The sequence below is a fragment of the Geotrypetes seraphini genome, chromosome 1 (genome assembly GCF_902459505.1).
Source record: "Geotrypetes seraphini chromosome 1, aGeoSer1.1, whole genome shotgun sequence".
Lineage (NCBI taxonomy): Eukaryota > Metazoa > Chordata > Amphibia > Gymnophiona > Dermophiidae > Geotrypetes > Geotrypetes seraphini.
Window position 1 is genome coordinate 513,584,538 of NC_047084.1, and position 15,917 is coordinate 513,600,454.

Below are 15,917 nucleotides of genomic sequence, written 5' to 3' on the forward strand. Positions count from 1 at the left end.
GTAAGAATACCTCCTCTTTTGAAGCGATGGTAGGTTAAAAAATAAATCCCTCACCCATTATATTGTTGTCCATCACTTCTTTCAGGACCCCTGAAAAAAAATACACACCGGGGGTAACTTTATAAAAGGGTGCCCATGGTAGAGGCACTTGTGGGCATGCAGTAGCAAAATCTTCTTCCTTTCCTACTGGAGTATTGTAGTTCACTTCCTTCTTGTATATATTTTATTGTGAACCACTTAGGGCTCCTTTTACAAAGGTGCGTTAGGGCCTTAACACGCGGAATAGTGCGTGCTAAAATGCTCCACGCGCTAGCCGCTACCGCCTCCTTTTAAGCAGGAAGTAATTTTTCAGCTAGCGCGCACTATAGCATGCGCTAATCTTGTGCTAGCGTACCTTAGTAAAAGGAGCCCTTAGTTAGTACTTCCCAATGGGTGGTATATCAAATGTATAATAAATTTGAAACGTAATTTCCAAAAATGTATCTATATTATACCAATTTTATTATTTTATTAGACCAAGATAGAGTCCAGTGTGCCTTTATAAAATGGACTTCTATAATAACTCCACTAGTGTACAAATTCTCAGGCATGAATTTATACCTGCTCTAAAGCAGATACAACAATCTATGTATGTTTTGTAGAAGTAGCCTAATGTTTAGTGCAGAGGGCTGAGAACCTGAAAAGTCAGGTCGATTCCCACCGCAGCAAATTGTGACTTTGGGCAAATCACTTAACCCTCCATTGCCCCAGGTAGAATATATTTAAACCACGTTGGTTGTATCAGAGGAAAGCGATATATCGGATCTATGACCCTTCCACTCGGATGTTATCCCCAGGATTAGCTATTGATGGACTGCATAAAAGTACATCTGCTCTTATCGACACACAATTTTTAAAACAGCCATTTTTCAAATGCAAAACATGCATTTCAAAATGAAAATGATTTATAAAAGTACTCCAGAAGTGACTTTTGTAGGAAAAGATTCTTTATAACTGTGTTCCAGAATCATTATGAATCAATAGATGAAATGAACACTAAGGTCAGGGATTCCTTATCTGCCACATGGTGTGATTTAGGAGTATTGTTTAGGTTATGTTAACATAAAATTACCCTATATGATGAAGACCTCATTTTGTAATAACTGCAGTTTTAAGGGTGGAGTATCTCCTCATGTACTGCTCTTACGATCTTTTCTTTTCTTTTTTTTTTTTTTTCAAATAGAACAAGGATATTTACTATTTTGGGGGGGATATTACAGACCAGTGTTATCTCTAAGCTGTGTGCATGTGCACACAGATTCTGAATCTCAAGCACACAGCAAACAATAGCATGCACAAGAAATTATTATACTGTGATAAATTTTAATTAGGTGCTATAAAGCAGTATAAGAAACAGAACTACTGTATATACTTGAATATAAACCTAGATTTTGAGGTCACAAAAATGGCCCAAGAATGGGGGGTCTCAGTTTATATTCGAGTCTTCTCCCTCTCAGACTCATCACAGACCTCTCCCTGGGTGTACCTTAAGCCCTGATGGTCCATTAGCGAACCAGGGCAAGAACAATCCTCCTATGCTCCTGCCCCATGCGATCTCACTACTCAAAATGGCTGACACGAGTTCCCAAAGTAACCTCACAAGACTGCCATGAGTTTGGTTTATATTTGAGTCAACCTTTTTTTTCCCCCTTTTGGGGGGGGGAAAATGTTACCTCGGTTTATATTCAGATGGGTTTCTATTTGAGTATATACGGTATTCGCTTTTACCTGATCTGAGCAGCTGGTCTTTTCTAATAATTTAAACAAATGAAAGGCTAAAACAGTGTAATTTAGATTTCCTTCAATTAAAAATATTTTATAAATAACACTTTTGAAATCTTATTATTATTTGCATTACACGAAGCAGCTAAAAGCACTAATGTATGCTTACTGAAACAAAAATGGCATACTGTGGTGTGTGCTGAAGTGTTCCGTGGTAATTTTTGGATTGCGTATTCTACCCACGCACTAAAAAATAAAATTTATTTTTTAGCTCTGGGGGTTGGTCTAGGGATGGAGAATGGATATGTTCTGTGTTACATAACATAATATAACATAACTTTATTTTTCTATACCGCCTCAATCAAAAGAATTCTAGGCAATTTACACAAAAGAGAAAAACTGGACAATCAGCGTAATACAAAATAGTAATAGTAAGAATACAGCATATTAACTAAAAAGACAATAAAAATTTAAGTTAATGCCGTAAAATTATTATGTTGGGAATAAAACATCGAATTAAGAGATGAATTTATCAAATAATACTGTTTTAATTTATTTTCGGAAGGCGCCATAAGACAATTTGGCTCCACTAATATAGTTGCCCAACCAGGACTGTTGTTTACTTGCTTGAAATGCAAGCATCCTGTCTAAAAAAGACCTAATTTTACAGCCTAAAATCTTCGGGTACACAAATAAATTACAATTCCTATTAATCGGTTAGCACAGCTACATTGCCGCATGCTAACCAATTAGCGTGTGCTTAGCATGTGAGTCCTTATGGCCATATTCTATAAATGGTGCCCTATTTAGGTGCCACTAGGTGCCCTAATCGCAGCTGCCTAGTGATGCCTAAGTTCAGTTTCCATGCCAAACTTAATTTTTTTAAAAAAATTGGCTTATTCGATGCGGTAATTGACCATGCCGGTTTTCAGCCAATCAGAACTGAACTCTTAAGACGCCTAACGATGCCTAAGTGGAGGCACCATCCAATGCCTAGGGATGCCTAACGATGCCTATATTAAAAAGTAGTCGTGGTTATGGGCAGAGAATAGGCATGGTTGACTTAGAAATCATTAGGCATCCGACATAGGCGCCGCCAAATTAGGTGAGCGAAAAGCTGGCCAAATGGAGTGGCACCTATGTCTAAGATGCATAGCAACACCTAATTCCGCTTAGGTGCCACTAGGCGTGATTCTGTAAACAGCGCTGTTTTTTTAGATTGACAACCGCACAAAGCAGCACCTACAATGTAGGCACTGTTCAGCGCCATTTATAGAATCTTACCGTCTACATAATGGGTCACAGTGGGGGCTCATGCACTAATGGGAAAATTAGCACGTGGCCATTAACAGGGACATTTGAAAAACTGCCCTTTTTTCCCCAGCGAACTCAACTTATAGAAAGTTGCACAAATGAACATTTTTCTGCACATAGGGCCTCTTTTACAAAGCCGCGCTAGCAGCAGCGCTGCGCTAATGGCCCCGAAGCCCATAGAGATTTAAAGGGTTTCGGGGCTGTTGCTGCACGGCTTTGTAAAAGAGGCAGTTAGTTTCTCAGAGATGAGAAGGAACATTGTTCCAGATTCTCTTTCACTTGAAGTCACCATTTAAAAAAAAAAAAAAAAATTGAGAACCCCCCCCCCACAGGTTTTTGATTTTTCAATATATCACCATGTTTTACATTAAGGTAGTATTGCTCTGGGCATGATGTCACTAAGGGGCCCTTTTACTAAAGCTTAGTGTGCACTAACAGACATTATCGTGTGCTAAATGCCACGTGTCCTATAAGTATAAAATAGGACCCGCTACATTTAGCATGCGCTAATGTCCATTAACATACACTATGCTTTAGTAAAAGGACCTCTAAGTGCAAGCTGTAACATCTACAGCAGGGCTGCATGAATGTCAGCACTATTCCTGGCAGACTACAATATTATATAAAGTCAGAACCAGAAATGCACGGAGTTCCATACACCTTCTGTGATAAATAATAAAAATGTAACAAAAAATTATTAAAACAAACTGCTGGAGTGGCTGTTCTGAAGATATTTGCAAAATACAATATTTAAAATTTACCAATTATAATTCCCTTTTTGAACAGCCAACGCCCTTTCCATTTTATATATATGACAAACAGAATTCCACCAAAAACAATAAATATGACCATTCCAATTTTTCCAATTGGAAGTGATCTGTTGAATGGCAATCCCAGTTAAAATTAACAATAATTTGTTATTATTAGATATTTGTTTCTTCGCTCTCATTTCTACCCCAAATAAAACTGTTTCATAAGATAATGCCACATGATTTTCTAGCAGGAATTTAAGGATGTGTGGAGGCCATTGATGGATTTTTGTAAAGATTAAAAATTATTCTTCCCTGAATTAAAAAGTTTAAGAAAATAAGGGAGGGAGGGGGGTGGGTTTTTTTTTTTTTAATTATAATAAAAGAATATATTTTTCATAATTATATAAGGAAGGGGGATATTATTATATTTTATAAGGGTTATTTATAAGATGTCAAGTGTATTTGAAAGTGAAATTGATATTTGTATTTATTGTACTTGATTTAAGATATGAAATGAATAAAGTATTTAAAAAAAAAAAATAAATAAAATTTACCAATTGTTAATGCATTAGTGCACACTAAATCCATGAATGCACCTTAGTAAAAAGGATTCCTTGGTATGGCACTGCATTCAAGGCTAAGAAGTCCTTTTATTAAGGCATGGTAACCAATTTAGCGTGCGCTAAAGATTAGCACATGCTAAATGCTAAGGCATTCATTATATTCTATGAGCGCCTTAGCATTTAGCATGCACTAAATCGGTTAGCGCACCTTAATAAAAGGACCCCTAAATTTTTTTGCAAGAATGATTTTGAATGAATTTGTTTTTGGAAAGGCGCTTGTGTTGAAAACTTGAGCATTGCATCTCTCTGAAGGATCATTATTGAAGCCATTTCCATGGGGACATGCTATTTAGAGAACAGTCTACCTCAAAGGAGGGTAAAATCATATACATGTAGTCTGCATGCACATAATTTAACCTGCAATGAGCAGAGAGGTGTTCTCGGGGTGGGGTAAAGAAGGAACCTTTTTTCTACAAATACTTTTGAAAAATCCAACACATGCAAATAAATGTACCTAAAAAATTGTGTACCCAAAGACTAGGTACAAATGTAAAGATATAGTTTACCTGCAGTATTTTGCAAGAGAAAATATATATATATATACCCCCTCCCCTGAGCATCACCAAAAATAAAATTATACCAGCAACTGTAAAGGTGGGAAAGACTCATAAGCAGATGGAAGGGTTAATATCTACAATATTTGATTAATGACATTTCTTTCAGTTGTCTGATAAAAGATTTTCACTAAAACCCTCTTCTTGAAAGACTTCATAAATACAATTGTAATCCCTAGGCTGCTGGCAATTTTGGGGTTGTTTTTTTTCCTATTGGGTTGACATTCACATATGCAGTAAGAAGAATATTGTTCTGTACAATCAGAAATAATCTGACATGGTTTCTCTCAAATTGCCCAGCATCCACAACATGTCTCTTTACCATCATGGGCATGCCATCGATACAAACCCATGAGAAATGCCGTTGGTTTTATTATATATATATATATATAGTATTAAAAAAAACCAAAAACAAAGTTCATAAAAAAATCTAATTTTTGTCATGAGCTAATAGTATATGGGAATGCTCAAGCAAGGCATATGGCGCTAATTAAATATGTTACTAGCCCCTAAATACTCAATGTGTAGCCATGAGGTATCCCTGGAATGCTTTCTATCCTACATATGTACTATCCATTTATTGATCGGATACTTTGGATGCCCCAAATCCCTGGAACAATTTCCTCATTTGGGAATTATACTTCTATTAACTAGTGAGAGAGAGCAATCGCTACCTGATAACCAAGCAAATTATTAAGTAGGGTGCTACATTGTTTCATTTGCAAATTAGCCATTGGTTTTGCTATTCCTACCCTAGCCTTCATTTTGACATTTAAATGACTGCTCAGATTTCATTAGGTTTTACATTTTACAGAGCAATCTGGCACTGCCATGTATATATATATTTTTTTTCCAGTCTGTCTTATTAAATGATAAGAATCACTGAGATATGACAGGAGTTTGTTATAGAGAAGTGTCTATACATGTAACATGCTTTCACTTGGCATGTTGGTAAATAACATGCACAAAGTATTGTTATCTCATTTTGTATTCTGACACAATGGGCTCTTTTTACTAAGCTGCGTTAGGGCATTAATGCGCGGAATAGCGCGTGCTGAATTGCCGCGCGCACTAGACCTTAATGCCAGCATTGAGCTGACGTTAGTTCTAGCCACATAGCGTGCGGTAATATCCTGCGTGCGCTAAAAACACTAGCGCACCTTAGTAAAAGGAGCCCAATGTCTGTATTTCAATGCTACGCATGCATGCTACATTTCCTTCTTGATTTTATATAAATAGAAGGTTAGAAGGAAATGGCTCCGTTTCAATTTTTAAAAAAATTGACATTGAAGTTGCATTTACTGTAAATACCAATGGTTTATAAATGCAGTTACATTTTAAGTAATGTTAATTATGAACTGATCTCCTTCAGCTGAACTTTTCCAACTTTTATTATCTGTGTGTTCCCTTTTCCATCCAACACATAAAGAAAACAGAACCAGATTAATGCATGTCTGTGCTTGTGCAGTCAGTGATAATATTTCCAGCAAAGGAACCTAGCGATGGATTTCATCTGTTCATGAACTAGCTGAAAATGACACAGAAGCTGTTGTCACCAGAAAACTGGGCATCAGATGGTTTGAGTAGAAACATTTATTTATATACATATTAGGAAAAAAAAAAACCAAACAACCCTCTTTAGATCTGCCATGAAGAAAGAGCTATCAGAGCATAGCAGTATATAGAAGAAGTTATAAACAACTCTGAAGGCTATCATTTATTGTTCTGAATGTGGAAGCATTATATTCCTGCCATCTATTTTTTTTTTTGCGCACAGAATGAAACAATTCATGATGTGATTTGAAGTTGCAAAAATGGATCTTCTTGATTCAGAACAATTTAAAAGCACTTCCCCTGACTAATTTCCAAGGTGAATGGGTGAAACAGGATAACTGCCCACTTTTTAAATTAACTATTTCTAGATATTGTAAACTGTTAAACAATGGCAGACTAAAATTGAGTTACAGTCTGAGTGCATGCGTGCGTCTGCATTCATATGTGTGCCTGTGCATTTGTATGTGTGTATGTGTCTCTGTCTGTGACTATCTATGTGCACGTATAGGTAAAATCATAAAATGGATTCTCATGTAATTTCACTTCCTGAGCTCCACACAAATCCAGATCATTTTTCAACATACAGTCTGAATCCTTTAACTGTCAGACGCACCAGCATTCATACATGCAAATGCCAATTCTGGAGACTTCTCTACATATGTTGAATTGCACAGATGGTATTTATCGTGGACAGGAATTCTTGTATTCGCCAGGACAAAAAGGCTTCAGTTGTTGTCAGAAAGGCTGCTGGAGAGCCTGACTCCTAGATAAGCTAAAGAAACTGCATCTGTACCTTCGCGACACAGCATCGGTGTTTCTATTTATAGGAAGGGGGGAAGAAAAAATCACTAACGGTTGGGCTGTTTGTGGATTATTCAGCTATAGATGAAGCACAATATTTTCTTCCTTAAACCAGCTCTTATCATTGCTTCCTCAAAAGCATTTCATTTCACATTGCGCTCTTTAAAGATGGGAAAGGAAATTCACCATTTCTAATCATGGCCATATGGAGAGTGATTATACAAGAAATTATACCAGACATAATGCACAATAAATGATCTTGTGTCTTTGCACGTGAAGAAGAAATATCTGCTTGAAAAGGACAGCAATTTAGAGAAATAATGTTACCAGACACAGAAAATGTATAGCTCTTTTTCGAAAGAACCCTGTAATATTGTCCTCCTGGCATTACTGCAAAATGCACAGTAGAATTAAATAGAAATAAAGTGTGTTGCTTTCAAAGTACAACACACAGATTACAAAAGAAGGTTGATTATCTTTGCTTTGTAGATAGAAATAGATGTAGAAATAGAAATATAGATATACTTAGCAAAAATTGTTCCTTTAATCTCCCTAATGTTCCATTGAAGCTAACAGAGATTTTCATTGATAAAAACAGGATAAAGGAAAGAAAGCATACCAACCTTCACAATGTACGTCACACCAGGTCCCAGGATCTTTTCATTCGAGTGCAGCCATCCTCGGGAAGGCTTATTGACAAAGCTGCTACTTTGATTCCAATCTTCACCTCCTAGATGGATATCTTCGGTGCGTGACTTTTTCCCTGTGCTCATTTTGCTCATATCCTGCTGAGAACACGGAGTAACGGAGACAAGGTTACATGCGTTGTCAAAAGTCCCTGCTGCTGAGCTTAGTGCATTCGAGCTGCCCTGTAACTTGGAGACGGCGAGCTCCTTCACTGCGGAGGAGAGGTTTCTGATGCCTGTGCTGGAAAGCTTTAAGTGGGACACCTTCTGGATGAAGGTGCAGAGAGTGGTGGATCCATCTTCTTGATCTTTGTGGAGAACCTCGGTCGAGACCGGGTACGAGGGTGTTGCTGAGGTGGTGGCAACTGCTGAAACCTTGCTGTTCATGGACAAGTTGTGTATAAGATCATCAACTGATGTCACAGAATCATTCCTGAAGCGGTTATACTTGGTCCGTTGAAGCATGCCCTTCTATCTGGTTTCCTGCATATGTTCTGATGCCAACCCAGAGAGCCCTTACGTTAACATAGCCAGCGAGACACAATACCGCCGACGACAGACAATTAAATTTCGATGTTAAAAAAATAGAAATGAAGAAAACCTTTCAAAAAATAATTTTGGGGGGTTCCACTTTTAAGAGTGGGTGAAGCAATAGTTTGCTATGAGATCCCAATCCTGCCTGGAGCTGCCAAGTCGCTCACAGCAAAAGCATGACTCACACAAATGAGAAGACCCTTTTCAACAAAAGGCTCAGTGAACACTGTAAATCACTTCCTGTAGCAAAAAAAAAAAAAAAAAATCCACCCACTTACAGCAGCACACTAGAACCAATCAATTCTCAAATTTCCTTTTCCTATCTTTTCAGATATTTCCTCCTAATCTTAAAATTTTTCCCCTTTTGGCACCAAAGGTAAACGTTTCCAACAAGTGGATCTAGCTTATTCTTAGATATTCTGTTCTGCTTGGAAGATTCTTCCGCAGTGTAAAACGTCTCACTGGTATATGCAAAATAGGATAGATTACTTACAGGAAAAGACCAAACTTAAAAAATATCATGAAGCTCTAATCTAGAATATCATAAATTTAAGAATCACGTCAACAAAACCTTCTGCAAAAAAAAAAAAAAAACCCTAAACAGAGAAATGGTAGAAAAAAAACACAATTTCCCAAAAAACAAAATGACAGCTTTAACATGCCTTTGTGCTAAGTTGATTCTTTCAAAGTGGTTGCAATACAATTGTGTTAAATTGTGTTAGATCAAAATTGTTAAATTATTGTTGAACATTATTCATGCAGAGATCATTTCTTCTGAATAAGCCGTAAAGCCTACAAGCCAAAACATTTTTCTCAGTTAAGGGCTTTGGAAATGCACATTTCTTTCTCCTTGAAATCCATTCCCATACACGAGATAAAAAGCTGCCTGTTCACAAATGAAATGAATAAAGCTGTGCAAAACAGCAAAGGGATAAGGCAGGGATACCCAAATTAGTGTCTATCTGTGTCTATTGTAAGGCATAACAAAAAGAAAAACAAGATCAGCTCCCCTAACAAAGCATAGAATCCAGTTTCAGACATACTCCTTGAGAAGCAAAAATTTGCTCTCCTGCCTTGTTGCATTTGAAAAAGACAAAATATACACTGTAAGGCGAGGGTCCAACCTAGTTGAAGAGCAATGCACTTAATGTCAGCCTATCCACCTGGCAAATCTTGTATGAAATTCCAATGTCCATCTAGATTTAGCATTATAGTTTATAACAAACCATTGTAAGCAATGGTCACTATTTCAAGTAAAGGAGCATCACCACAGCATGATTACGGAACAGTGATCTTCAGTTGGCTTTTCAAAGTCTGAACATGGCAAATATGTCATCTTCGGAAAACGATGATACAGTTTTAAATAAATGGTACTCAATTAGCCTCATTTCTGGACCATTAAATGAAGTCAACACCTCTGATCTCAGAAGAATAGTCGAAATGTCCTATTCAAGAGAAAAGCGGGGGTCTAGTGATCTGCAGAGCAGCCTTTCATCTTCACAGTCAACCTGCTTCAGTATCCACACAGTATTCATTTTTCCTCCTCTCCCTGCTAGCATAGCAACAGCAAATGCACACCCCATAGATAATTTCTGTTGTTACCTGGCAGGAGGGGAAAAAAAAACCCCAAAAATATTATTCCTAAATGGTCGTCTTCATGAAAAGCAAGTGAAAACTGCAAAGAAATGTGAATGAAATTCTGTTTATGTGAATGAAAGGGCTGGCTAGCATACTAATATTTCTGTGAATGAAGCAGGGCCTTGGAGCTTCTGCCAGGCAATCCCCTGGGTGCTAGCCATCTGAGCCAATAAGAAACAGCTTGGATGACTCATTCAACAAAGGCTCACTAAATAGTGGAAGGTTCCATTTTTATCACAGGCAGCATCTTTTGTGCAAGAACAGCAAGAACCACAAACGGCGACATAAACTAAGCGAGTGGCCTGAAGACAAGCAGTGCATCTGTTCCCTGAAATGAATCTCATGGTAAAATAAAAGGGGGTAGTGAACTGGTAGGCAGAGGAAAGCATTCTGTCGAGTATATCTTCCACCCCATGGCTTCCTACAGCTGGTTCATTTACATGAAGAAGAACTGAATGTGCGCACTTTGATATCTGACTGCAGTGAATGGACTCGCCACTGTCAGATTCAAAATTATGCCAGGGTTATGTCCAAAAGCGTTTCTTTCAGGGGGATAAGGTTGACACTCGGCACCTGTGTCAGCAGGATTGGTAAAGCTGAGAAAATACTTAACCCTTTATATACTATCCATTCCAGCACTTTTAAAACTGTGTTACTGCATAAGCCTAGGAGTAAGCTAATAACCGACAAGCAGAAGGTAAGGCATTGTCTTGAGGTTCTGCTACGGACATTGCTGGCGTACCAAGGACCATCTTTGTGAAAGCAATTAGCAGCTAGATTTGCACACCTTGAGAAACCAGGCCCAGGGCTTAACTTTCAGTCTCAGAGCCACTTCCTATCGAATTGTACCATACCTTAACACTGGAGGAATTTGTGTTTTGAAAAAAAAATATTCTAAAACTTAAAAAAAAAAATAAAAAAGTTTCAAAAATTTAGAGCACTTCACAAGTTGAATGCCTGGTATCTTTCATGACTAAAACTGGAAATGTAATTGAACCATTGAATATCACTGTTCCCTCTAACTGAGCAGGAGTCCTCCACCTATAGTTCTGCCAATGGATGGTGCTGTTTCACTATTACATTTTCAATAGTGAGGGACAAGCAAGCTCTACAGGATTCTAGTGAACCTGCCTGTTTCTATAGAATGAAAACAAAACTGAAGCACTGACCCCCCACTGGCAGCAATCCAGTTGGAAGACTCTTGCTCAGCTTAGAGGGAACAGTGCATTGGCTTCTTTCTCACTACTGCTATCCTACTTATTCCAAGCTTGACTAAGCACAGTTACTTACCGTAACGGGTGTTATCCAGGGACAGCAGGCAGATATTCTTAACGTATGGGTGATGTCACCGACGGAGCCCCGGTACGGACCTTTTTAACTAGAAAGTTCTAGTTGGCCGCACCGCGCATGCACGAGTGCCTTCCCGCCCGACGGAGGAGTGCGTGGTCCCCAGTTAAGATAAGCCAGCTAAGAAGCCAACCCGGGGAGGAGAGTGGGATGTAAGAATAACTGCCTGCTGTCCCTGGATAACACCTGTTACGGTAAGTAACTGTGCTTTATCCCAGGACAAGCAGGCAGCATATTCTTAACGTATGGGTGACCTCCAAGCTAACAGAGAGGGAGGAGGGATGGTTGGCCATTAGGAAAATAAATTTTGTAACACAGATTGGCCGAAGTGTCCATCCCGTCTGGAGAAGGCATCCAGACAGTAGTGAGTAGTGAACGTGTGAACTGAGGACCAAGTGGCAGCCTTGCAGATTTCCTCGATAGGTGTGGAGCGGAGGAAAGCCACAGAAGCAGCCATAGCTCTGACCCTGTGGGCCGTGACAGCACCTTCCAGAGAGAGACCGGCCCGAGCATAACAGAACGCAATGCAGGCAGCAAGCCAGTTGGAAAGCATCCATTTAGAGACAGGACGACCTAGACGGTTAGGATCGAAGGTCAGAAAGAGCTGAGGAGACGAGCGGTGAGCCCTGGTACGATCAAGGTAGTATGCAAGGGCACGCTTACAATCCAGCGAGTGTAACGCCTGTTCCCCAGGATGGGAATGGGGCTTAGGGAAGAAAACAGGCAATACAATGGACTGGTTGAGGTGGAAGTCCGAGACCACCTTAGGCAGAAATTTAGGATGGGTACGCAGAACCACCTTGTCATGGTGAAAAACAGTGAAAGGTGGGTCGGCAACCAGTGCATGCAGCTCACTAACCCTCCTGGCAGAGGTGATGGCAATGAGGAAAAGCACCTTCCACATAAGAAATTTGAGTAAAGTTGTGGCAAGAGGCTCAAACGGAGGTTTCATGAGGGCTGATAGAACCACATTCAGGTCCCAGATGACTGGAGGAGGCTTCAGAGGTGGTTTGACATTGAAGAGGCCTCTCATGAACCGGGAAACCAGGGGATGAGCCGTAAGAGGTTTTCCAAGGATAGGCTCATGAAACGCAGTGATGGCACTGAGGTGGACTCTGATTGAGGTCGACTTGAGGCTAGCGTCGGAGAGAGAGAGCAAATAGTCCAGTATAGTTTCCACCACCAATGAGGTGGGAATGTGATGATGAAGGAGACACCAAGAGGAGAACCGGGTCCACTTCTGATGGTAACATTGGAGGGTGGCCGGTTTCCTGGAAGCATCCAAAATACGACGGACAGGCTGAGACAGATTCTCTAGAGAGGTCAGCCCGAGAGAAACCAAGCTGTCAGGTGGAGCGAGGACAGATTGGGATGTAGTAGAGACTGATGCTGCTGAGTAAGTAGAGTAGGAAACACAGGAAGAGGAATGGGCTCCCTGGAATTGAGCTGAAGCAGGAGGGAGAACCAGTGTTGGCGAGGCCACCGAGGGGCGATGAGAATCATGGTGGCTCTGTCCCTGTGGAGTTTGAAGAGCGTCCGCAACATTAGAGGCAGTGGAGGAAAGGCATAGAGGAACCGATCCGTCCAGTCGAGCAGGAATGCATCCGGGGCCAGACAATGAGGAGAGAAGAGTCTGGAACAGAACTGGGGCAGCTGATGGTTGTGAGGAGCTGCAAAGAGGTCCACCTGAGGAGTGCACCAGCGAGCAAAGATGGAGCGGAGTGTGGGAGGATCCAGAGTCCACTCGTGAGGTTGAAGGATGCGGCTGAGATTGTCGGCCAGGGAGTTCTGTTCGCCCTGAATATAGACAGCCTTGAGGAAGAGACTGTGTGTCGTTGCCCAGGTCCAGATGCGAATGGCCTCCTGACAGAGGAGGGGAGATCCGGTGCCGCCTTGCTTGTTTATGTAGTACATGGCGACTTGGTTGTCTGTGCACAGGAGCAGAACCTGAGGGTAGAGAAGGTGCTGGAAGGCCTTGAGAGCATAGAACATGGCCCTGAGTTCCAGGAAATTGATGTGATGTTGACGATCCTGAGGGGTCCAGAGTCCCTGGGTGCGAAGATCTCCCAGGTGAGCTCCCCATGCATAAGGGGAGGCATCTGTGGTTATGATCATGGAGTGAGGGGGTAGATGAAAGAGTAGACCCCTGGAAAGATTGGAGGAGTTCAGCCACCATTGAAGAGATTGCTGAAGAGACGATGTCACAGAGATGGGATGAGAAAGAGGATCGGTGGTCTGTGACCATTGGTTGGCAAGAGTCCACTGAGGTGTCCTGAGGTGGAGTCGCGCCAGAGGAAGTACGTGGACCGTCGAGGCCATGTGGCCCAGGAGGATCATCATCTGCCGAGCTGGAATGGAGTGATGAAGGAGCACCTGACGGCAGAGGTGGAGCAGAGTTCGATGGCGGTCGGAGGGGAGAAATGCCCTTATTAGAGTGGTGTCGAGAACTGCTCCAATGAACTGAAGTCGCTGTGTGGGAAGCAGATGCGACTTGGGGTAGTTGATCTCGAAACCCAAGAGATGGAGGAACGAGATGGTGTGATGAGTGGCTTGTAGTACAAGCGGAGACGTAGCTGCTTTCACCAGCCAATCGTCCAAGTAGGGGAACACCTGAAGGTCGTGAGACCTGAGGAAGGCCGCCACCACAATAAGGCACTTGGTGAACACTCTGGGCGATGATGCGAGGCCAAAGGGTAGCACTTTGTACTGATAGTGATGGTGCTGTATCTGGAACCGTAGGTAGCGACGTGAAGTCGGATGGATTGGGATGTGAGTGTAGGCCTCCTTGAGGTCTAGGGAGCATAGCCAGTCGTGGTGGGAGAGAAGAGGGTAAAGCGTGGCTAGGAAGAGCATTCTGAACTTCTCTTTGACTAGACACTTGTTGAGGTCCCTGAGATCGAGGATGGGACGAAGGTCTCCTGTTTTTTTGGGGACCAGGAAGTAGCAGGAGTAGAATCCCTGACCCCTTTGGCCCGGAGGTACCTCTTCGATGGCATTGAGGAGAAGGAAGGATTGGACCTCCCTCAGGAGGAGGGGGGTTTGGGAGGAGTGAGAAGCAGACTCTACGGGAGGATGGTCTGGTGGAAGAGTCTGGAAGTTGAGAGAGTAGCCGTGGCGAATGATGTTGAGGACCCACTGGTCCGAAGTGATGACCTCCCAACGGCTGAGGAAAAGCTGAAGACGTCCTCCGATAGGTTGAGGGAGAGGCAGCGATGGTGGGAGAATGGCTATGCTCTGGAGAAAAGAGTCAAAAGGGTTGAGACGGCTTAGATGAAGGAGGAGGCTTGGCAGGTTGAGTCTGTGGGCGAGCCTGAGTCTGATGTTGGTGGCGAGGACGGTGAGACTGTTGTTGAGGCGGGTTGAGAGGTCTGGCCGAGAACCTACGCTGGTAAGAAGACTGTTGTCTGTAGGGACGAGCAGGTGGAGTCTTCTTTTTAGGTTTGATCAGAGTGTCCCACCTGGTCTCATGTGTTGAGAGTTTCTGGGTTGTTGAGTCCAGGGACTCTCCGAAGAGTTCATCGCCCAGACAAGGTGCATTAGCCAAGCGGTCCTGGTGGTTAATGTCGAGGTCAGAGACTCTCAGCCATGCCAAACGGCGCATGGCCACCGCCATGGCAGAGGCGCGAGAGGTCAGCTCGAATGAGTTGTAGCGGGAGCGAACCATAAATTTCCTGAGTTGGAGGAGGCTGGAAATTTGTTGCTGGAACAGAGGGACCTTACGTTCAGGAAGATATTTCTGTAAGGAGGAGAGCTGTTGCACCAGATGCTTCATGTAGAAGGAGAAGTGGAAGGTGTAGTTGTTGGCTCTATTGGCTAGCATGGAATTTTTGAAAAGGCGCTTACCAAATTTATCCATGGTTTTTCCCTCTCTGCCAGGAGGGGTGGAGGCATATACGCTGGAACCCTGAGATTTTTTCAAAGTAGATTCCACCAGGAGGGACTCGTGGGGCAATTGAGGTTTGTCAAACCCTGGGATTGGGATAACCCGGTATAAGCTATCCAATTTACGTGGGGCTCTGGGAACAGTGAGGGGAGTCTCCCAGTTCTTATAGAAAGTTTCCCGTAAGATGTCGTGGACAGGCAACTTTAGAAATTCCTTGGGAGGTTGCTCAAAGTCTAGGGCATCGAGGAAAGCCTGAGACTTCTTAGAGTCGGACTCTAAGGGGATGGAAAGAGCTGCAGACATCTCCCTAAGGAATTTAGAGAAAGAGGATTGCTCAGGTTTGGAGACGGTGTCGGTCATGGAGGGTTCTTCGTCGGTTGACGAAGCGTCCTCTTCGGTACCGTGAGGGGAGTCTTCCCACAAGTCTGGGTCCCTAACGTCGGGGTGCGTACGTTTGGACATCGGCGTGG

At 42.0% G+C, this 15,917-nt stretch overlaps 1 protein-coding gene and 1 long non-coding RNA gene across 2 annotated transcripts in view; one reads left to right on the forward strand and one right to left on the reverse strand.

The window, feature by feature from the left end:
- SHC3 (SHC adaptor protein 3) overlaps positions 1-8,510 on the reverse strand; it is a 181,574-nt gene extending 173,064 nt beyond the window's left edge. The window contains exon 1 of the mRNA XM_033928749.1: positions 7,983-8,510. Within this exon, the coding sequence (XP_033784640.1) occupies positions 7,983-8,510 (528 nt within the window). The remainder of the gene's footprint in view (positions 1-7,982) is intronic.
- The window catches only part of LOC117352336, a 75,917-nt gene that overhangs the window by 22,596 nt on the left and 37,404 nt on the right, over positions 1-15,917 (forward strand). The window lies entirely within an intron of this gene.